Source organism: Salvia splendens, chromosome 17 (assembly GCF_004379255.2).
Source record: "Salvia splendens isolate huo1 chromosome 17, SspV2, whole genome shotgun sequence".
NCBI lineage: Eukaryota > Viridiplantae > Streptophyta > Magnoliopsida > Lamiales > Lamiaceae > Salvia > Salvia splendens.
In genome coordinates, this window is record NC_056048.1 from 27301647 (window position 1) to 27325548 (window position 23902).

At 36.8% G+C, this 23902-nt stretch overlaps 2 protein-coding genes and 1 non-coding gene across 3 annotated transcripts; 2 read left to right on the forward strand and 1 right to left on the reverse strand.

Moving 5' to 3' along the window:
* Positions 1 to 373: 373 nt before the first annotated feature.
* On the reverse strand, positions 374 to 446 carry TRNAK-CUU. Its single transcript has one exon. It is a non-coding gene; the product is annotated as a tRNA-Lys (tRNA).
* Positions 447 to 16192: 15746 nt separating this feature from the next.
* Positions 16193 to 18462, forward strand: LOC121774561 (protein ESKIMO 1-like; the record flags this gene model as incomplete). Its single annotated transcript, XM_042171410.1, has 5 exons — positions 16193 to 16506; positions 16574 to 16745; positions 17212 to 17411; positions 17793 to 17951; positions 18021 to 18462. Coding segments are annotated over 5 exons (1194 nt in total), but the record flags the coding sequence as incomplete, so codon positions are not given.
* A 2919-nt stretch (positions 18463 to 21381) lies between these two features.
* LOC121773371 (probable protein phosphatase 2C 25) lies at positions 21382 to 23264 on the forward strand. The gene is made up of 4 exons (XM_042170216.1): positions 21382 to 21876; positions 22228 to 22563; positions 22641 to 22820; positions 22917 to 23264. Exons 1-4 carry the CDS (start codon positions 21466 to 21468, stop codon positions 23076 to 23078), a joined length of 1089 nt encoding a protein of 362 aa, XP_042026150.1. The 5' UTR covers positions 21382 to 21465; the 3' UTR covers positions 23079 to 23264.
* The last annotated feature ends 638 nt before the right edge of the window (positions 23265 to 23902 follow it).

Consider the following 23902-nt stretch of genomic DNA (forward strand, 5'->3'; position numbering starts at 1 on the left):
AATAAAATCGACTTTAAAAATTTTGCCATTTTGAGGTTTTGAATCCGATGAAAGAATATGAATATGGGACTAATAATTCGTTATAGGATTTGCTTAAATGATAGTTTAGGACATATCCACCTTATGAATTAGTTGGGCTCTTTTTTAACTATTGATATTATCATTAGGTTTGTTGGGACAGTGGAATTGATGGCCATTCAATATATAGTATTGGGATTGATGGATTAAAAACAACTTTAAAATTAGTTAAAATACAATTTGGATTTATACAAACAACTTTACGTATGATTTTTGCATGAAAAATTGAAATTTGATCAACTTTTATAGAAGTTGGAAATATTAATTTCACATTATATTATGAAAATTAATAAAACGCCCACCGTGGGGCTCGAACCCACGACCACAAGGTTAAGAGCCTTGCGCTCTACCAACTGAGCTAGACGGGCTTGATGTTTTATAGGACCTTTGATATATAAATATCTTTATATTTTGTGTTCTTTTTAATAGACAGAGTCATTTATTTAATATAATAGTATGAGAATCCAATGTCATAGATGTATAAATTGAGATAGTAGACATTTAAATCACAGAGTTTGTCAAGCCTTGGTTAATTGTATAGTGTCGCGTGTGCATATAATGATTTTGATGATACTCAATACGACGTTGTTTTAGCAAAAGATTTAAAAATAAAATATTAAATAATGAATACAATAAACAAGTCCAAAATATTCATATAAAAGAGACCATAACCAAAAATAGTTCAAAACAACAAAAGTCTCACTGCCTGATAAAAAAAGGACTCAATTTCTCAAATAAAACACAAATAGATAGCAAATTTACAAAACAAGCAAGATTAACTTAGTGATAAAAGCAAGGGTTGAGCGACATGGCGTGTCGTATAGCTTTAATATTATGCCTATTTCATTTCTATATCTTTGTTGTTCTTCTTTATTGTAACTCAAGGAATTATAATTAAAAGACAATTTTATTGTATTGAATGGGTTAGAATTGGGAAATACACATTTCATCAGATTTTAAATCATTGCAAAAGAGTACAATCAAGATTATTAAAATCACCAATTAGTAAGTATTATTTATTTTGTTATTATTATAAAACATCTCTGCATAAATCTCTCAATCAAATTAAGAAAGAATAAACCATTTCTGGGATGCCTCTGACGCTGACAGCGTAGAACGGGTTGATCACGCCGAGCACGAGCCACGTGTACTGCATTTGGGCCACGGAGATGTTGGATGGAGCCGAATATGAGAGAGCTTGAAACATTCCTGGGACTCAGGGAGTCGATGAGGCAGTACGAGAACTTGCCCCCCGAACCTCCCCGCGGCCTTCACGGCCAGTGAGGGGTTGCTGTATCCCAACCCCATCACGCCGTCCGCGACTTGGAAGCTTTGGCCGCGGACGGACTTGCTGCAGCCAACGAGGACGTCGTTCAGCCTCGCCTCCCTCCCTTTGGCGAGGCTGAATGAAAGGACGGGGTTTCGCACGCGTGTCGTAAGCGCGTGTCCCTTCCTATTCAACAAGATTTATAAGTTCCCACTTTCCAACATACTATTAATTAGCATATGGTAAGTTAGGGTGTCGAACCCACGAGGAACGGTAGCATCCGTTATGTATTTCCACACTTAGAAAGGTTTTGGCGATGCCGCCACGCTCTAAATTGGGGTGGGAACTAAACTACGAAATGCAAATAAAACTTAAGCTAAGATTGGGAACTAAAAGTGAAAATAACATGCAAGTAAAAGAAAGCATTTAAACAGGAACGCAGACTGGGCAAGTTGATAAACTGGGCAGTTTGGCAGAGAAAATAAAAGCAGTGGCGAGAAAATTACAACACTTAGCGAAAATAAGAACATTCGGAAATAAAAACAGAGCAACAACTTGCATGAGCATGCCTAAGATTAGAGAGCAAAAGAGACTAAGTTAAAAGACTAAGGAAAATAAACTAAGTGTTATCACCTAAAGGAAGCTAGAAACTAGGATTGTGACCTTAAAAAGTAGCTAAACTAATTAAGTCTTAAAAGCTAAACTAAATCACATGTAAGTGGAGGTTGAGTGCAGAGGTTAACTAAGCTAAAAGGGCTGCCAAAAGTGAAATGAAAGCATGTACTTGTTGTCTCCCAGCTTCTATTACCCAAGGTGTAAAACCATTGGATAAAAGATTACAACTAATGGTCCTTTCACTTAACTTCTAAAACCTGATATCTCTCCTAAATCCACACCATAAGGCACGAAAATATGGAGGACCAAAAGAGTAGATGGCTGCTACATAACTAACCAAGCAAGAGAAACACCAAATCATCAATTAAACTACCTAAACATGCATTGAAAACATCAAATGAAAAGCTGAAAACTAAAGCACTTAAACATGATGAAAGAAGCTTCAAGAACACTTAAACATGGTGAAAAGAAAATGCTTGAGAAACTGATTTTCAAAGCTTGAAAGAAGTTTTAACTAAACAAGAACATAACCAACACTAGAACTAAACAACAAGCTAAAACCGAAATTCAAACAAGAGCTAAACTTAAAGCACATTAAACACAAACACTTAGAGAAATTACTACTTGAAATGAGCTTTTAAAACAAGAACAACAACAATAACTAAGAGTGAGATTTATGCAAAAGAACTACAAAGTTAAGAACAAGCAACTAGAGAAAATAAACACTACAACTAAATTACTACTACTTCAACCCATGGTGAACAAAGATCTTGGCAGCCTTGAAGTTGAAATCTCTCTTCTTAAGGAAGAGAGAAATATTCCTAGAGAGAGAAATAAAACTAAACTAAAGTAAAGCTAAGTGGTAAAGTGACTAGTGGTTCTTGTCCTTGGAAAGTTAAGTATTTTTAATACATATATCCAATAAAAGATATTTCCTTTCTTTTTTACTTTCCAAGGGAAGAAATGGGCGTGTGTAGCAAGTGGGATACATCCTTCATAAGTGTGTGGAAGTGGCTTTAGTCATTTTCCCGTCAGGTTCAAACTGGCCAGTCCAACAGCTTGGGCAGTTTGAGTCTTCTTTGCCTTCTTCCTACACTTTCTTCCATTTTTTCACATTTTGCCCTCTTTCTTGCATGTTTTCCTTTTCACGCCTTCATTAAGCAGCTTCCGAACTTAATGATCCATACCCTGCCAAAAAACATCTTTTTTCATGCAAATATTCAACTAATAAGTGCGAAAAGTGATCGTTTCCGAGTGACGAAAACTAGCCTATCAAACCTCCTCACACTTGGATCATACTTGTCCCAAGTATGTAGTTGGACATTTTACTCAATTGCTAGTTTAAGTCACTTCCCTCTACTTTCTAGACAAACACACACACACTAACTAAAACAAAATATAACACAAAGACATTTACTAAACACAAACAAACACAACGACTCGAGAAACACATGATAGACAAAACAAGCAAGTTGTATGAAAAGCGTAATGATCCCCCAAGGACCAAGCTCAAAACAGATTTTTAAAACATAATTTTTTTCATCGAACAATGTGGTTCCAACCGTCGGTCTCATCAAGATAGTTAAGCATATATCACAAGCAAAAGATTCACTCCCTATCCCTCTCAAAATGTAAGGACCATTCTCTCAATAATACTGACGAAGATGCAATCAAGGAGATATCACTTTATCACATGTAGCTCAAGAGGGTCTTGTACGGGATGTAATGGGGCTTGGGACCATTTAAATATTGTCGGTTAGATCCTAGGGGTCATAAGCTAGTGAGTGTAGTACAACAAAAAAAACTTGTGCTTATTCTTCAAAGAGGTACTAGAAACTCCAAACACAATCACCCATGATCAAACCAACACTAGAGATGCGCTTCACTTTCTTCTTCTTCTTTTTCATCTTTTTTTTTCTTTTTTCTTCTTCGATCTACCTTCCCACTCTTTCCTTGCCAATTTCTCTTTGTTTAGCTTCCTTCCTTTTTTCTTCTTTTTCTGTTTCTTCTTTGTCTTTCTTCTTGTGTTTTCATTTCTTCTTCTTTTTTCTTCCTCTTTTTCTTTTCATGATAGCCACCGTTTTTTTTTCTTTTTTGGTGGGGGGAGACAGATTTGTTTGGAAGTTCACAAATGCAATCTCTTTTCCAAAATGTGGTGATCATGTAGGAGCAACTAAGCACATTTATTTTGCACAAGAGGGAAACCATTTTCTAACTTGAAAAGAAATGTAGGCTCAAGGTTTCAAAATGGCAACTAGGGGTAGCTCTTTTCGGTTGATGTAATCACAAAGAATAAGGCTCAATTTGGCTTTCCTAGTGCCCTCTATCTATGTCATAGTGACCAAGCGATATCAACTATCATGCAATGCAATGTCATTCCATGCTCGAAAACATGTAGAAAGTGTTCTACTTTGAGGCTTTGAACCTTACCATTTATGGGTTTTTATGCTAGTGATAGTGCTTCACATTTCCATCGTACTCAACTTCATTCAATCAAAACCACAAGTTCTTGAATAGATTTTTCAAAACAAAGCAAGTCTCTCTTTTTTTGTGCTACGATTCAATAGGGAGATCATTACCAAATCATGCATCAAGGCTTGAAAAAAAGATAAAACACAACTCTTTACAAAAACGACACAACACCAACACGACCAAACAACGAAACAAACCCCCTCCTCACACTTAGACCTTGCTTGCCCTCAAGCAAGTTTGGTTAAAATGTTGAAAAAGGAAACACATCACATAAAACTTAGAAAGCCAAGAACAACACACAAGAATCCCGCCTCCTCACACTTGGGCATTGCTTGCTCGAGAGCAAGTAGACCAAGTGTTTAGAGAGAGATTACTAACAACACGAAATACAATTACAAAGGCCGGCAAAGCCACAAAACATGCAAAACAAGGCCGACAAGGCCAACACCAAAAAACTTTAAGTAAACACATACATCACACACACAACATATATACACAACAAATAAAAGAGAGGGTTGGATAGAAATCACCTCCCCCGCCATTTGCGGGGGGTACGGGCTGTTGCGGCAGATGGTGGCGGAGCTGGTGCAGCTGCCTCCTTGGGTTTCGATCCCAGCCTCATGTGCTGGGTTGGCGGCTCCTTCAGATTCAACTACTTTATCCACTTTGGCATCCAGACTGCCCTGTTCAACAAACTGGGCAGGATACATGTGTTCTTCCAAAAAAACATCATCAAATCTTGCTTTCCAATCCTTCCAAGTAGACGCATTCAACTTCCTTTTAGGGTCCCTATAGAGTTTAGAACCCTTCTCTGAACTCATGTAAACCACACAAACATCGGGGCTTATACACACGATGTCGTCGGTCGAAGTCCAACCGGTCACCTCCTTATGCCTCTTCAAAACCTTGATCGGCTCTTTTTCTTGACTCTTGTGTAAGATACTATTGATGATCATGGAAATGGTGTCATTTTTTCCCAAAGATTTGAGTTTGGAAGGAAATGCAATCGGCTCCAATTTAGGTGGATGAATCTCCAATGATCGCAACTCTTCTTCCACTCTTGGACTGGGCAGTTTATTCTGACTGGGCAGTTCCTTAGGATCAGACAATTTACATCTCTCAGGTGGGTTTGTGTGATTCCTCTTCTTGCACCAAGTCATTATTTCAGCCTCTATCTCCTCATCACTAAGCCCTTGAGTGTTGAATAACTTGCATTCACTAAATTCTTTGAGCTCAACGTTTTCTTCAATGGAGGGCAATGGATACATATCTTGCAAAAACTCGGCATCAAGAAAGTCGGGACCTTTCAACTCTTTGATCAACTTTTCACCTTGGCCATTTTCCATATCACTATTAATGCTAATGGGGAGAGTGTCATTTTCCCCAAAGCAGACATGCTTGAGGTTAGTAGGCAGCGACTTCAATTCCAATTTTGGAGGCCGAACTTCCGACGACACCAATTCCTCTTCTGCCCTAAGACTGGGCAGGTTGCACTGTCTGGGCAGTTCGTCTGGATTGGGCAGGTTACTGGCAGATTTTGCATGCTCCATTTTGTTGCACCACTTCGTGATAGCCTTTTCTGGTCTCAAAGGTATGGGTATAGGCCCATCGGATTGAATGATGATTTTCTCTTCAGTCTCCTCATCGCTATCCTCTTCATCTTCAAACCAAGCAATCACCTGACTTGGGCAGTGTGTTGCACTAGGCAGTCTGGGACCCTGTTCCAATGATTCCCTCGGTCCGTTATTTGAGTTATTGTTGAATGATGCTTTCAACTCTTGCCCGGACCTAAGGGTAATCTGATTAAGGTTCTCCTCTCTTGGTGGTTGCACTTGAGCCGGAATTCCTCCACCATTCCCACGCATATCATTGATGCAAGTCATCAATTGTGCCATTTGGCATGCAAGATGATCAAAACTAATCATTTGCTCATATTGTTCGTCTTGCATCTCATGCACCACATTGTAATTGGCTTGCAAATTGTTTTGCATGAGTTGTTGGGATGTGATTAGATCATCCATCATATCTTCTAAGCACATGGGCGGCATTGGCGAATGATTTGATTGATATTGGCCGAGTTCTTGTGGCTGGAAACACGGAGGGAATTCTTCTTGATCGGGAGGCCAATAAACATGATTTTCGTATGGCCCTTGGAAAGCTTGGTGATGTACTTGTGGTGGTGGACCTTGATATTGTTGGTTCGAATTGGTCCATTCAAAATAGGAGTAATCACCCCATCCATGATCGTAAGGATCTGTGAAATGATCCATGATTCCCTTTAATGGCGCACCACTCTCATCATTGCCTCTTGAATAGGTTTCCTCGTCAGTTCACTCTTAACTTTCCGACTCTTCAAACTGGGCAGTCTGGTGAACAGGGCAAGTACACGGACTGCCCAGGGCATAAAGCCTAGCTTCAGCTTGTTTTGTCAAACGTGCGTCCTTGTGCAACCTCTTCGCCGTTTTCTCGATTTCAATATCAAACAGCAGCCTTGGAGAAGAGGACCTGCTCATAAACTAAAAATAAAATAAAGAGAAAAAAAGAAAACAACAACAAAAAAACAAGTCAAAAACTATATACAATAAATGTAGGAATACATAACGAGACAACAACACCGTTCCCCGGCAACGGCGCCATTTGAAAGGACGGGGTTTCGTACGCGTGTCGTAAGCGCGTGTCCCTTCCTATTCAACAAGATTTATAAGTTCCCACTTTCCAACATACTATTAATTAGCATATGGTAAGTTAGGGTGTCGAACCCACGAGGAACGGTAGCATCCGTTATGTATTTCCACACTTAGAAAGGTTTTGGCGATGCCGCCACGCTCTAAATTGGGGTGGGAACTAAACTACGAAATGCAAATAAAACTTAAGCTAAGATTGGGAACTAAAAGTGAAAATAACATGCAAGTAAAAGAAAGTATTTAAACAGGAACGCAGACTGGGCAAGTTGATAAACTGGGCAGTTTGGCAGAGAAAATAAAAGCAGTGGCGAGAAAATTACAACACTTAGCGAAAATAAGAACATTCGGAAATAAAAACAGAGCAACAACTTGCATGAGCATGCCTAAGATTAGAGAGCAAAAGAGACTAAGTTAAAAGACTAAGGAAAATAAACTAAGTGTTATCACCTAAAGGAAGCTAGAAACTAGGATTGTGACCTTAAAAAGTAGCTAAACTAATTAAGTCTTAAAAGCTAAACTAAATCACATGTAAGTGGAGGTTGAGTGCAGAGGTTAACTAAGCTAAAAGGGCTGCCAAAAGTGAAATGAAAGCATGTACTTGTTGTCTCCCAGCTTCTATTACCCAAGGTGTAAAACCATTGGATAAAAGATTACAACTAATGGTCCTTTCACTTAACTTCTAAAACCTGATATCTCTCCTAAATCCACACCATAAGGCACGAAAATATGGAGGACCAAAAGAGTAGATGGCTGCTACATAACTAACCAAGCAAGAGAAACACCAAATCATCAATTAAACTACCTAAACATGCATTGAAAACATCAAATGAAAAGCTGAAAACTAAAGCACTTAAACATGATGAAAGAAGCTTCAAGAACACTTAAACATGGTGAAAAGAAAATGCTTGAGAAACTGATTTTCAAAGCTTGAAAGAAGTTTTAACTAAACAAGAACATAACCAACACTAGAACTAAACAACAAGCTAAAACCGAAATTCAAACAAGAGCTAAACTTAAAGCACATTAAACACAAACACTTAGAGAAATTACTACTTGAAATGAGCTTTTAAAACAAGAACAACAACAATAACTAAGAGTGAGATTTATGCAAAAGAACTACAAAGTTAAGAACAAGCAACTAGAGAAAATAAACACTACAACTAAATTACTACTACTTCAACCCATGGTGAACAAAGATCTTGGCAGCCTTGAAGTTGAAATCTCTCTTCTTAAGGAAGAGAGAAATATTCCTAGAGAGAGAAATAAAACTAAACTAAAGTAAAGCTAAGTGGTAAAGTGACTAGTGGTTCTTGTCCTTGGAAAGTTAAGTATTTTTAATACATATATCCAATAAAAGATATTTCCTTTCTTTTTTACTTTCCAAGGGAAGAAATGGGCGTGTGTAGCAAGTGGGATACCTCCTTCATAAGTGTGTGGAAGTGGCTTTAGTCATTTTCCCGTCAGGTTCAAACTGGCCAGTTCAACAGCTTGGGCAGTTTGAGTCTTCTTTGCCTTCTTCCTACACTTTCTTCCATTTTTTCACATTTTGCCCTCTTTCTTGCATGTTTTCCTTTTCACGCCTTCATTAAGCAGCTTCCGAACTTAATGATCCATACCCTGCCAAAAAACATCTTTTTTCATGCAAATATTCAACTAATAAGTGCGAAAAGTGATCGTTTCCGAGTGACGAAAACTAGCCTATCACTGAACCTGACGGTATCGTTGGCGAATATGCCTAGAGTGGCTGAGCCATCCGAGTAGCTAGTCATGTGAAGAAAAAAAATCAGATTAGATGCTATTAATTCAATTTAAAAAGAGAGTATAATGAAGGAATGTCAGTGGAAATATTAATGGATAGTTAACTTATTTTTAAAATGATGAAGTTTGGTAAGATTTGATCAGTTTTGTTATATTTCAAAATTTGAATTACAAATCACAAGTTTCAAAGTTGGTAATTATCCCAGGCAAATGGAATGTCGAGTTGGCAAACAAGTGTGAGAGCATCCACTACGCGTCGCGCCGGCGTCCCGCGACCCGTCCCGGAGAGACGGTCCGTCGTGCGACGCGTTGCAGCTCGCCGTCCCGTCCCGTCCCGTCCCGCGTCCCGTGTCGCCGAGACAAGCGACCAGCCGTCTCGCCACGCACCTAGGCGACGTGGCGCGACCCGGCGACGTGCGTGACGCCCACTCGCCGGCCCGCGAGTGGGCGTCGTCACGTGCTGACGCAATAAATCAATTTTTTTTAAAAAAAAATCGAATTTAAAAAAAAATACTTTATATTTATAAAAATTGTTTTTTATATTTAAAAATAATTTTTACAAATAAATAAATACAACAAATTCGTAATAGCCCACATATATTTGATGGACTTGCGAATTTATGAAACTCATTCTTGGTTGCTTCTCTTTTATAGAGACAACCTTGAATGTTTTATGTTCCACTTTCAATGTGGGACAAAGTCATCCTTGGTTGCTTCTCTTTTATAGAGACAACTTTGAATGTTTTATGTTCCACTTTCGATGTGGGACAAAAAAAATTCATAGTTGCTTCTCTTTTATAGAGACAACATTGAATGTTTTATGTTCCACTTTCGATGTGGGACAATGTCATTCTTGGTTTCTTCTCTTTTATAGAGACAACCTTGAATGTTTTACGTTTCACTTTCGATGTAGGACAAAGTCATTCTTGGTTACTTCTCTTTTATAGAGACAACCTTGAATGTTTTACGTTTCACTTTCAATGTGGGACAAAGTCATTCTTGGTTGCTTCTCTTTTATAGAGACAACCTTGAATGTTTTAAGTTTCACTTTCAATGTGAGACAAAGTCATTCTTGGTTGCTTCTCTTTTATAGAGACAACCTTGAATGTTTTATGTTTCACTTTCGATGTGGGACTAAGTCATTCTTGGTTGCTTCTCTTTTATAGAGACAACCTTGAATGTTTAATGTTTCACTTTCGATGTAGGACAAAGTCATTCTTGGTTGCTTCTCTTTTATAGAGACAACCTTGAATGTTTTATGTTTCACTTTCGATGTGGGATAAAATCATTCTTGGTTGTTCTTCTTTTATAGAGACATCCTTGAATGTTTTATGTTTCACTTTCGATGTGGGACAAAATCATTCTTAGTTGTTTCTCTTTTATAGAGACATCCAAGAATGATTTTGTCCCACATCGAAAGTGAAACATAAAACATTCAAGGATGTCTATATAAAATTGTATTTTAAATTATGTCATTTATATTTTTTTAAGATTTTAATTATGTTTTTTTTTTATTTTAAGTTGTATTTTTATTTTTTGCTGTAATGTTATTTTAATTTTAATGAAGTGTGTTTGTTTTGATTGAATTGGGTTGGAAAAAAAATAAAAAATGAAATTGAATGAATAGTAATTCAGGGACGGAATAAGGGACGGAGCGTTGCAGGTTCCGTCCCTTAGTTAAGGGGTGGAGGAGTAAAGTACAGTGGGGCCCTCAAATAGCGGTCAAATAGTAGTTAAGGGACGTTTTAAGGGACGGTATAGAGACAGCGTAGTGGATGGCCTGAGATTCTGGTACTATCAATGAATAGTGGTGCAAATGTGTATTAATATGACTGATGTATACAATTAAACGACTTTGTTTTGTGGTTTAGAAACTTAAAACTAAAATAATTTTGATTAGATTAGACAATTTGAGAATTTCTTAAACTCATGATTAGGGCTCCCTCCGTCACATAAAGATTGTCTCACTTTGACCGGGCATGGATTTTAAGAAATGTAATGAAAAATGAGTTGAAAAAGTTAGTGGAATGTGGATCCTACTTTTATATAATAGTTTTATAATAAAATGTGAGTAAGAATGAGTTAGTGGAATATGAGGTCAACTACCAAAAATGGTAAAAAGTGAAATGAGACAAATTTTGTGGGACGGACGAAAATGGAACATGGGACAATCTTTGTAGGACGGATGAAGTAGTACTTTAAATTTTATTAGTTACATGATAAACTAGAAATGACTTACTCTCAATTTTCTATATTGGTTCGTCTCATATGAATTATTCTATTTTATTTTTACTATTTTTTACAGTAGACCTCACATTTCACTAACTTTTTCAACTCACTTTTTTGTTACAGTTTAAAAACTCCGTGTCAGGTCAAAGTAAGACACATATAGAAAGATCTATAGAGTATGCAATTAATTTTTTATTTTATTACAAAATATGAGTAAAACGAGACATTTATGAGCAGATATCTACCTCTACCTGTAATCATATGAGCATGGGTCGAGCATAGAAGGACAACGTGAGAGAGACGAGAGATCAGCAAGATCAGTCTTGCAGACTGCGGAAGAGCAGGGAAAAGTCCTGAACGACGACGAGCGGTCGGCGTGGAAGACACGGCCGCCCTGTACCTCGCCGCGGCTGCATTTGCTCCAAGTCAGGTCGCTCCCCGTGTCGGCGATCAGCACCACCTCCTGCGGCGGCGGCTCGCCAGGAGATGGCTCGTCCCGAATCTCCTGGACTTGCCGCCTTGAACCTCACTTTTCTTGATATCGCGCGTGCGTGAACCGTGTCGCTGTCAACTAACCGCCGCAGCCGCTCCACCGAGCGCCACCGCGGGCGCCCCGAAACATCTCATATTTCACCCCTCGGTGGCCATGGACACAATGGGAGGTGATAAAGAGGAGAAAGAAAATGAAAAGTGGTGAGTGCGACATGTTTATTGTGACTGATCCTACGAGTTATGTTTAGTTTGAATTAATTGTTCAAAACAGCTTTCTCAATGTTCACACCTAATTTATATTGATTTAAGGATTGATAAATATGGACAAAATGTTAATTACTATAGTATTTTGTTTTCCGAAGAACTATTAGGAAATGATGGTGTTAGATTGAGTGATGAGGATATTCAGTTGTCACAATAATATTTGATTATGTAATACTTGAGTTTAAAGGGAAAAGTATATTATGTGAATATCGTCCGTGATCACCGATCTCGCTCAATGCACTTTTATTCTGTTTTATATATTTAGTTTGATTATAATTTATTAAAAATTGTTATTTACATAAATAATTTAATAGGTTTCATAAAAATAAGAGCTCAATTTGTTCGTTTTGTCAATAACTTCAAATAAATTAATAGAATGACAAATCAAAAACAATAAATTTTAAATATTAGAATTAAACTATATGTATAAAAAAACAAATAAAGCTACATGTGCATTAAACAAGATTAGTGTTCACGAATGGTACTCAAATAAAATATGCAGCATATCATTTTTTCATGAATTTTAATAGATGTTTATGATTATGTGTTAATAATCAAATTTATTTAAAATTTTGTCAATTTATCATAATAATTTTATTGTAATCCTTAGTGGAGTAATATTATACTCCTATTATGTTGGTCAAAAACTAAGTTGAAATCCTTAGTGATATTTCACTTTTAAATTTTATTTTGAAAAATAATTACCTCAAAAACTATTAATTAAATATATACAAGTTGAAAAAGTAATTTTAAAAGTGATGATATAATTGGTAAGTTGAAAATAGTATAATAGAATTGATACAATTGCTATCAAGGTTATTAAAATCACCAGGATAGTGATAAATATACATACATCCATAAATATACTTATAAATAATTAAACATTTTAGATATTTAAATTAAAATAACCTTATAAATTAATATTACTGATTATTTTAAAATAAATTAATACTTCATACTCATATTATATATTAACCCTTGTGCAACGTATGAGGAGCAGTGAGACTTATAAGCCAAATTAAACTAATCATGTGTGATATTACAAGATTAGGTATTACTCCCTCCGTCCGCAAATAGAAGTCCCACTTATTTCTGGCGCGTTTTAAGAAATGTTAAAAAAAGTGGATGAGAAATAGTTAGTGGAATATGGGTCTCACTTACCCTTGGGAAACTACATGTATTGGGGGAGGGGCTTTAGCCACTAATGAATTGATTTTTTTAACTTTTTTTATTATAAATTTTAAAAATTTATCCATATTATATATATATAATTATATAAAAGCCCCTATTAATAATCTAAATTACCTAAAATATTATTTTATAGTCAAATTATGAAAATTTAGCCCCTACTAACGTTTATTTATGCGTCCGCCACTGCCCACTTATATATATTAGTTTTAAATAAAATATGAGTGAGAGGAGTTATAAGTGGAATGTGAGACGTATCTACCATTTATAGTAAAATTGAACTGGGAATCCTATTCACGGACCGGAATGAAAAAACGGGATTTCTATTCACGGAAAAGAGGGAGTAGCTCATATCTATTCAAAAGAAAAGTGAATCTCAAGATGTTTGGTGGAATATGTATATAGTATAACATAGACAGTCCAATTCTTGTACTAATATAACTTGGATCCAACGAAAAGTAAATATCAAGATGTAGGTTGAATATACATATGCATAACATACATAGACAGTTCAAGTACATATATATACAAAGATTTCTTTACCTTTACTTTTCTCAAACACAAAGCTACCACTAATTGATTATGATTTAATTAATCAATTTTAAGAATCTTAATGACATATCAACTTATCAACTTGGGTTGTTGCTCGAGGAAAATTAGGATTTCATTGTCTCATAATTAACAATTAGGCATTCAAAATTAATTAAAAAATCATAACTAGCACCTAATAACTATAATATTTTTTTTTCTCTTTTTCCCCTTCATATTCGTTGTTGGCCGATCAATCGCAACTAAGTTACCAAAAGAATAGTTTTCTAGATTTAATAAGATTTTCAATTTTCGTGACAATTTGTAATTAAGGGTATTATAATTAATAATGACTCATCGATCAATTGGTATACAATAATGTGATCATTTTAACTTAATAATGTGATGTGCATGGGCCTTGTGACACGTTCTATACCTATATTATAGCAATTAATAAATATAATTAAACTAATAAACTTATAAAAAAATGAAAAATGAATTTATTCAGATTGACTTCACATACTCTAACGATGTTAAGAGGTTTTATTAGATTTTTGTCAACCACGCAGATTGTGTGGAGATTGGGAGTTGGAATTACTTTGTCGAATAAATATTTTAGAGCATCCACAATGGCTTTAGCCCAGCAATAGCCCAGCCACAAACTCCTCCCGCCACATCATCAGCACTATAAATCTTTCTGCCACATCATCAGGACAAGCAAATAGCCCTGCAATAGCCTAGCCACATCACTCAAAATTACATAAAACAAATAATTAACACTCACACAAAATACGGAATTAAATTTACGACATAGATATGGGAAAACCCAATAATAATATTAAAATTTTAAAAAGTACATTAATTAAAAAAACACAACTAAGAATGAGTTTGTCCCACATCGAAAGTGGAACATAAAACATTCAAGGATGTCTCTATAAAAGAGAAACAACCAAGAATGAGTTTGTCCCACATCGAAAGTGGAACATAAAACATTCAAGGATGTCTCTATAAAAGAGAAACAACCAAGAATGAGTTTCATAAAAAAATACATTAAATAAAAAAAATTAAAATTGGCTGGCCGATTGCTCGCCGTTCGGGAGCCTACAATGGCGGCCAACCGATCGGCGAGCGTATCGGCCAGCGCCCGAGAATCGGTGTGCGCACGCCGATTTTTTGGCTGATTTGGCGCTCGCCGCTTGCAATGGTTCAGCGAGCGGACCGGCGAGCGCCGCGAATCGGCTAGCCGGTGCGCTCGCCGCCATTGTGGATGCTCTTATAGCAAGAAAATAGAGGTTAGTTGTTTAAATAATGAAAGTTGCACAATACTAGTATTTGACAGTGTAAAATACAGTATAATAATTATTGCATTCTCTTGACAGAGGTACCATAAAAGTTTGTAGTATCCAATTTTGATTAATTTTGATCATATGTAGTAAAATAAGTGACAATGATTGAGATGCAATTTTTGACCCTTAATTAGTCCACTACATATATAATCATCATCTATTTCCCAACAAAATATATATTTATATAAATCATCACCTTAAGATCATCAAATGCAAAACATCAAAGCATGAAATTCTTGAGAAATGGACCGAAATAGATCAAATAGGCGATCCCTATTAATTTGCGCATAGAAGATAATATAGATGACCAACTAAAAATAATTAACTTAACTTTTTACCAAATAAAAAAACTTATGTCTCTCTCATGGAACCCCATAATGATTCATTGAATTCAAGAAAAACTCTATTAAATTCAATTTTTATATCCGTTGTCATTTGTCAGCCTCACTATCTCAGGTTGAGTGCCATCACTACTTCAGTGTTGTGTTCACTTCATTCTCCATCGGCTTCCATTACCACGATGACCGCTATCTTCCGACACCAGCCCCACAAGTTATGTGTCCTGACACTAATGACAAAATGATGACCGGCCCCTTCGTCGACCAATGAGAGCAGAAAAAATTCTTTAAATCAGGTTTTGGAACTATCTCCGACTTTCCGAGCTGAGTTCACTTACGTGATCCATTGTCGCACCACTTCCACCTTCTAACACAAGCCCAACAAGTTCTGTTTTCTGAATCTGTCATTATCAGACATAAACCAACATTGCTGACCAACCGAATCTTCAACTTAACTCTCTTCCATTCCAACACACACACACACACTCAGAGCAGTTAGCTAGCACAGTAAGCTGGTGAGAACGACAACCAGCCCGCCACCATCAACCTAAAACCCTTTCCTTTCAAGACACCCCCATTCCACCAAATCCCTCTCTTGAAAAATAAACAAACCAATCAACCATCACCATCAACAACAGCAACCTTTCCATCAAAGTCTATGTAACAAGAAAAAAATCCCTACTCAGTCACTTTCTCACTCCCCTTGCTTCTCTAATCATCAAACCTTCCCCATATATCCCCCCAAAATCAATCCATTTCTCATCACCAAAACCCTCAATGAAGCCCACCGCCTCCTCCTCCGGCCGCAAGGCTGACCCCACCCTCCCGATCTTCATCGCCCTAGCCTCCGCCTTCATCCTCGCCTGCTTCATCTACAACGAGTCCCTCCCCGAATTCCCCTTCTTTCCCTCCAAAACCCTAGAAATTCAATAAACTGAAACAGTGGTGAATTCGAGAACCGTGGTGGAGGAGGAAGTTAACGTTGCTAATTCCACTGCTGAAGACGGCGGGGATGGCCGGAAGAAAGAGCCTGAATTCCTCGAGGAAGACGGAGAAGTCGAAAACCCTAATGACAAAGAGTGCGATTTGTTCACCGGGAATTGGGTGTTTGATAACGTCACCCACCCTCTCTACAGAGAGGATGAATGCCGGTTCTTGACGGCCCAGGTCACGTGCCTCCGCAACGGAAGGAGAGACTCCTTTTACCAGAATTGGAGATGGCAGCCAAGAGATTGCTCACTGCCTAAGTAAGATTAATCTAATTTCTTGAATATTTTATTAACTAATTAATGAATTTTGTTGGATTTGGTTTAGGTTTAGGCCAAGATTGTTGCTTGAGAAGTTGAGGAATAAGAGGATGGTATTTGTTGGGGACTCGTTGAATCGAAATCAGTGGGAATCCATGATTTGTTTGGTGCAATCTGTTGCCCCTCAATCTAGCAAGATCTTGAACAAGACTGGTTCCTTGTCAATTTTCAAAATTGAGGTAAGTAATTTTTTTGGCTTTAATAATCAAATGTATCTTGACTTTCACTACCTTTATCGATTTCATATCGAACTTTGAAATTGATCGATATCACTAATTAAAACGATCAATAATATGATTTTCGTGTGATTTAATAATGAACCTTCATGTTTTGATTTTGTGGTTCTGCATTAGCATTAGTTCTATTTTGATCACAATTCTGTATAACTAATAAGGATAAATATCATTAACCCCAAATACAATTATTGCTATTTAAAGGAAAGCTTTCTGTCTGAATCATTATCTAAACCTAATAATTCATTGTTTGTTGCTTGTGTGACAATTTTGGTCCCATAAATGTTAGTTTCCCCCACTTTCTCAAGTACTATTACAAGTTAAGACTTCCATGTCAGCAGCACCTTCCAAAAAATGTGACACTTTTTAATTCCAAGTCATTATTTGTTAAATTTTGATATGTTTACTGCAGGATTATAATGCCACGGTAGAGTTCTATTGGGCCCCATTCTTGGTAGAGTCCAACTCAGATGATCCTAACTTGCACAACGTTTTGGATCGCATCATCATGCCTAACTCAATCCAAAAACATGGCAACAATTGGAAAAATGTGGACTATCTCATCTTCAACACTTACATTTGGTGGATGAACACCCCCACCATGAAAATTCTGTAAGTTACATTCTACAATAACCAAATTTATACAGTATCCTCCATCCGTCCCACTCTAAGTGAAGCATTTCGTATTCGCCACAGGATTTTATACTGTTTTTTTGTTTGGTGCAATAAAGTATAGATAATGATATTTCCATTTTGAAAAATGTGTCAATTAGATTGTGACATTCAAAACGAAAAATGTACTATCACTTGGAGTGAGACAGAAAAAGTATTTGTAACGCGAAACAAGAACACATGTGGATGTGGACAAGCGTAGCGTAAGGGTCAACTGAAGCACCATCGACCATAAATATAACTTTATAGCATTTATTTTGTCTGTTTTCGAGGTATTTTTTTCCTTAAAAAGCTAATCTTCTGCCCTTAACCTTGATATAGGCGAGGATTGTTCGACCAAAACTCGACCGAATACGACCAAGTTGAAAGGCCGGCCGCCTACAGAAGCGTGCTCGACACGTGGTCGCAATGGGTCGACGAAAACGTTGATCCAAACCGCACCAAAGTGTTCTTCATGAGCATGTCGCCTCTTCACATCAAGTAATTAATTTATACAATTAACATAATTTGATGAAGCTATTTAATTAATTAATCAATTAATTATGTTAGGAGCATGGATTGGGGCAACCCGGAGGGCGTGAAATGCGCTAAGGAGACAGCGCCGGTCGTCGACACCGCGGCGGCGCTGGACGTGGGGACGGACCGGAGGCTGTTCGCGGCGGCGGCGGAGGTGACGGGTGCGATGAGAGTGCCGGTGAGTTTCCTCAACATCACCCGGCTGTCGAAGTACCGGAAGGACGCGCACACTGCGGTGCACACGGTCCGCCAGGGGAAGATTCTGACGGCGGAGCAGAAGGCGGATCCGGCGGCGTTCGCCGACTGCATACACTGGTGCCTCCCCGGATTGCCGGACACGTGGAATGAGCTCCTTTACGCTCGGATCATCTCCGATTCTTGACCGTTGATGGATTTGTGGAGTTTTTTTTTTTGAAAAAAAAATGATGTAAAGATGAAATTGTTTTATGTAATGGAAAAGAAAATGAAATTGTAAGAGCATCTCCAATGCACGGATGTCCCAATTGGACATCCACTAGGACTTCCCAAAAACACCTCATGCCACGTCACTAGGACTTCCCATCCCACTGCCACGTCACTAGGACTTCCCCTGCACAATTCGCCCTTCTCATCGCCCTTCCCACTAGGACTTCCCGCAATAAAAAAAATCACAAATTCACAAATAAAGCAATTTACGTTTACGGAAATAAAATTTCAACACGAATACGAACGGGAAAAATTAACAACTTCATTAAAAAAAAACATACATGATTCGAAAAAAAATTTACAAGTGGTGAGAATGAAATGAAGTTCAGCGAGCCGTATATATAGAGTTTTTAAAAAAAATAATACCGGACGTCCGACCCACGCCACAATGGCGGACGTCCGCCCGTCGCCCGGACGTCCGAGGACATCCGACGTCCTTACAGGACGTCCGTATCCGAGTTTCTTCGTTACAATGGCGGACATCCCGGTCGCCCGTCGCGGATGTCCGACCGGACGTCCGCCATTGGAGATGCTCTAAGTAATTGAATTTTTGGTTTTTTGGGTATAAACATGAGAATGTTCAACATTGTTATTGCTATGTCTATGGAGTATGGACCATGTTACGTTTTATGTTTGTGCATAATGTCATCGGTGTGATTATCTTGTGTAGATTCTGCCGTCGTTGATTTCGTTTTATTTCTAATTCTTGGATCGAGTTCTGTTTGTATTTGGTATGTCGTTCAAGAGATCAGTGGATAATATTATTATATAACTTGGTGTGATGAAACTTTTTCTTCTCTTTGAGGCATATTGGATAAAAAATAGTGTGTCAATTAAAATGTGATAAATGTTTTAGACGATGAATAATATTGTGACTATTAAAATTTAGCATACGTACCTTTGAACATGTAAGAATCATGACTGCATTATTTTGTTGATTCTCTTTTTATTTTAAATCTCAATAAAGTAAATAAATCATAAGATTTGCATATATTATGGTAGAATGAAAATCTGGACACCGACCGACGTTACAGCATTTCTTTTTTGAATTGGGTCCAAGAAAAGACATTGACTTCCACCTTTTCAAAAAGGAAAAATAAAAGAAAAAGAACATTGATCTCTAAAATAGACATATACTTTATTCTTCTTCTATTAAAATATAGCTTTATGTCATCAATTACCCTAAATCATAGTTTACTACAAAGACATAATGACCACATTTTGGTACAAGTAGCAAATATATAAAGAGACCATATTTATAACTAGAAGTAAAATTCAACCCAAACAACCTCGACAAAGATTTCTTCAATAAGTAGTCAAATATTAGGAGATATCAATGTAATAACGCGTCAAACTAGTATTTCATTTCTATATTAGAGTTTCTAAATAATAATACTATTAGTATAGTCGTATGGCTTTTATTAGTGGTGAATATTTGGATTTCAGATCAATATTTGCCCAATCTGAATTGGCTGTGATTCAAGAAAATATAAATATTAAATATCCGAAAGTTTAAATCTTACCCAGAATTTTTATAACTAAATTCCAACCAAACGGAAATATGTGCAAAATATAAAAAAAATCCAACATAAATATTTATTATTATATTTATTAGACTTAGTTGATAAAATATTTTTAAATTAAATATCTGGTAGTGATAAATGTACATAAATTATACATACATAATCGTATTTTTTTTGACATTTTACATTGAAAATTAATTTATAAATATGAATTTCTAACTTAAAATAAAGTACATATTGTACTAATCATTCCATAACAATTTAGGGAAATATTAAAATTTTAAATTAAATACCAACAAATTTAAGAAAAAAACTCGAAATCATGTGAAAATTTATTATAAAATTTTCATATCACTTCTTTTGTATTGGTATATAATAATTTATAATATAACAATCAAATTTAAAATTTAGAGGTATTAACTATTATGCACGTGTATAATTTATGTAATTCAATTTATTCTTATCGGAATGTTGGATTTTTTCGGTTTTAGAAATCAATCCGAAACGATTCGATGTGATCCGAAATTTGACTTTCTAAAAAAGTAAAATTAGATTCGGTCTAAATCCAAATTAAATTTAATTGTTGGATTGGATTCAAAATAATTATTCAATCCATGAATATGTTACTCTATTTTCCCCAATTTAGTGCTCGCAATACTTTTTGATTAAGAAATCAGAAAAATTCTCAGTAAAAACAGCGGAATATGCGTGTTTGACCATTGACAAAATTTAGTCATTAAAATCTGCCTCCTCACTCAGTTGACCGCTTTTTGCTGGAAAGAACCTCTGGCTTTACCCACTCTCATTTAATCTCCACGCTCTCAACTTTTACTTTTTTGGGTTAATTATGTAATAATAATAATAATAATTTCTTTTTCTTTTAAATTTGATTGTAAGAAATTTTGCAGTCTTATTTTATTTTCTCTCTGTAAAGTATGCAAATAAAGAACTAAAATATAACGAATTTCTAATGCATTTTAATAAACAATCGATTGGGCTAAACCAATTTTTGTAGTTTTTATTTTACAAAATTAATTATTTTAATATTTTAATATTTTTTCTATGTTATTTTTGTAAAATATTTAATTGTTATGTATCATATTTTATGTTCCACTTAATTCATTAAATACCATTTCTTATACTTTTAACAAAAAAATTTCTAAATTAATGTAGAAAGAAGAAAATACAATTCAATCGAGATAATCATGAAATAATTACCAAATATATGGAGCTAATAAAGTCTTTATTTATTAGCGAGTGATTACAAGCGCCTTACTCGAGCGCGTGAAAGTTTATGTATCTCTTCACCTGGGAAACGACGACGTTTACGGGCTTTCCTTCACCACCGGCATCACGCTATATATATAGCCCGAATTTCAGAGCTGAAATTTATAGTATCACTGAAATTGAAGAAAAACCCACAGCAAAAGGCTGAATCAACTCGCAAAAAAAGGATCATATTCATTTGACTAATAAATTGGGGAAGAATCATGCATTGTGCTGTAGCAGCAGTAAGCTCTCCGATATTCACGCCTTCGCCGAGAAAGATGTCGCCGGTTTTCTGCAAGGCTGCCACCGCGCCGCCGCCGCCGCTCTCTTCTGCGTCGTCGTTTTTCCTCAAGCAAATCGCGCAGCCATTGGATAATGGAGGAGGAGAGGAGGAAGGAGCAGCGGCGACGAAGGCGCCGCAGGTGTTGAAGCGGAAAAGGCCGGGGAGGATTGATATTCCCGTGATAAGCTTGAAAATGGAGGAAGCTAAAACGAAGTCGGATTCGGATAGGTCGAGCGAGGTCGTGTTTGAAGGGGAGGGGTACTCGGTTTACTCCAAAAGAGGGAAAAGAGGTGGCGATTTGGAGGATCGATATGCAGCTGTTGTGGAGATTCATGGCGATTCTAAACAGGTTGATTTCCATTTTAAGCCTTTTAATTTTCGATATTTGTTAATAGATGTGATTTTGAGATGTTTTTGCCATGGATTGATTATGTTTGAAATTACTGGAGATTTGAATTGATTTGGTAATTGGATCCATGAACATTAAGGCAAATTAGAAGGATAGATGCGTTTATAATTGATGAGAATTATCGGTCATGGCATAAAATGATGGAATTCAGATATGCAATCTCTGTTTAGTAGATATAGAATTAATGTTGATGAATAATTCATTGATGATTGCTTGAAGATGTGAATTGAGGAGTTAAAGAGTTTTGGGGATTTGGTATAGCCTAACATTAGCCATAACTGTAAATTTCAGGCATTTTTTGGTGTTTTTGATGGTCATGGAGGAGCTGGAGCTGCAGAGTTTGCTTCAAATCGTTTGGAGAAGAACATAATGAAGGAAGTGGTGAAGAGAGGCGACGAGATGGAGGAGGCTGTGAAGGAGGGGTATCTAGCCACGGATTCTGAGTTTTTGAAGAAAGATATCCGTGGGGGGACGTGCTGCGTGACAGCTTTGGTTCATAAAGGAGATCTTGTGGTCTCCAACACCGGAGACTGTCGTGCTGTGATGAGCCGTGGAGGCGTTGCTGAAGCCCTTACAGTTGATCACCGCCCTTCGTTGGTTGAAGAAAGGGAGAGGATCGAGAGTCTGGTGAGCATTCCATCTCATTGAGTATGACTCAATTGTTTCAATCCATGTTTGCTGATGAGATTTGAATCTGTTTGTAGGGTGGCTATGTGGACTGTTGCCACGGCGTTTGGAGAGTGCACGGATCTCTTGCTGTGTCAAGAGCAATCGGAGACCGCCATCTCAAGGAATGGGTTGTGGCCGAGCCAGAAACTAAGATATTCAAGATTAGACCAGACTGCGAGTTCTTGATCCTGGCCTCGGATGGCCTGTGGGATAATGTAAGCAAGCAAGCTTCATCCATCGTCTTCATGTCTTCGTTTGCTTAGGGCAGTCTACACATTGGACGCTGACTCCTTTCGTGTCTATTGTTGCAGGTTAGCAATCAGGAGGCGGTGGACATCGTCCGTGATCTATACGTGGGCGTGGATAAGCCAGAAACGCTCACGGCTTGCAAGAAACTCGCGGATTTGTCACTGACCAGAGGATCTCTCGATGACATTAGCATTATGGTTGTTCATTTAACTCAGTTCATTTAATCCATTGAAATGAGGATGGTGTAATTTGTACATTTTAATTACTACAATTTTTTAACTGATTATTAGTCTGAGTTTCCAAATGAACAGTCGTTTGGGAAAACAGACCTGTGATTTGGTTTATTTTATTTCAAATTCTATCTGTGATTATGAAAATTATGATTGATTAATTGATTGCTTGATGATGAAGGTGAGGGATTGGCTGTGTGTATGAAAACGTGTTATTGATGGGAGGAAATGAAGTTTATGTTAGAATAAAATGAATTGTGTAAATGAGTAGGTCATCATCCATTGATGCACATGGTCAATTGTGGCTGCTGATTCTTTCTTGTGAAAGAGGGTATTCGCTAGGAAACGTGTTATTTTGCAATTATTTGGAAATATTTTAGTATATTCAACAAATTAATTAGGATGATTCCAGTTTCCATGAGAGGTAGCTTCTTTAACCACTCACTTTGGATCTGATTTGCTCGTACGAACTTTTTATGATTTTAAATTAAACATGTACCTTACAATGTGCGTAACACTCTCTCAATCCGCCAAATCGAAAACGTTCATAATGCTTAGCGATACACATTTTAATAATTTTGGATGGGTGTTAGTCCATGAAAAAGGAATCTCACATTATTGCTAAGTGTTTTGTGGGTGGAGAAAGAATACTAGTATTATTTTCAAATATTAAAGATGTGCCAAATAGTGGTATTTGTAAAATTATTAGGTAGAATAAATTAATAATGAAAGAGATCTTTTGTGGGGCAATGTCCCAAATTATGTTAACATAAAAAAGATGGATGCATACGATTATACGAGCGAGTATCTGAAATTTG

What these genes read in the sequence shown, in the direction of transcription:
- LOC121773371 (XM_042170216.1), top strand. Translation starts at nt 21,466, where the DNA reads ATGCATTGTGCTGTAGCAGCAGTAAGCTCTCCGATATTCACGCCTTCG. An exon ending in TTCATGGCGATTCTAAACAG is followed by an intron (nt 21,877 to 22,227) that starts GTTGATTTCCAT and finishes TGTAAATTTCAG; the next exon opens with GCATTTTTTGGTGTTTTTGA. An exon ending in CGGATGGCCTGTGGGATAAT is followed by an intron (nt 22,821 to 22,916) that starts GTAAGCAAGCAA and finishes CTATTGTTGCAG; the next exon opens with GTTAGCAATCAGGAGGCGGT.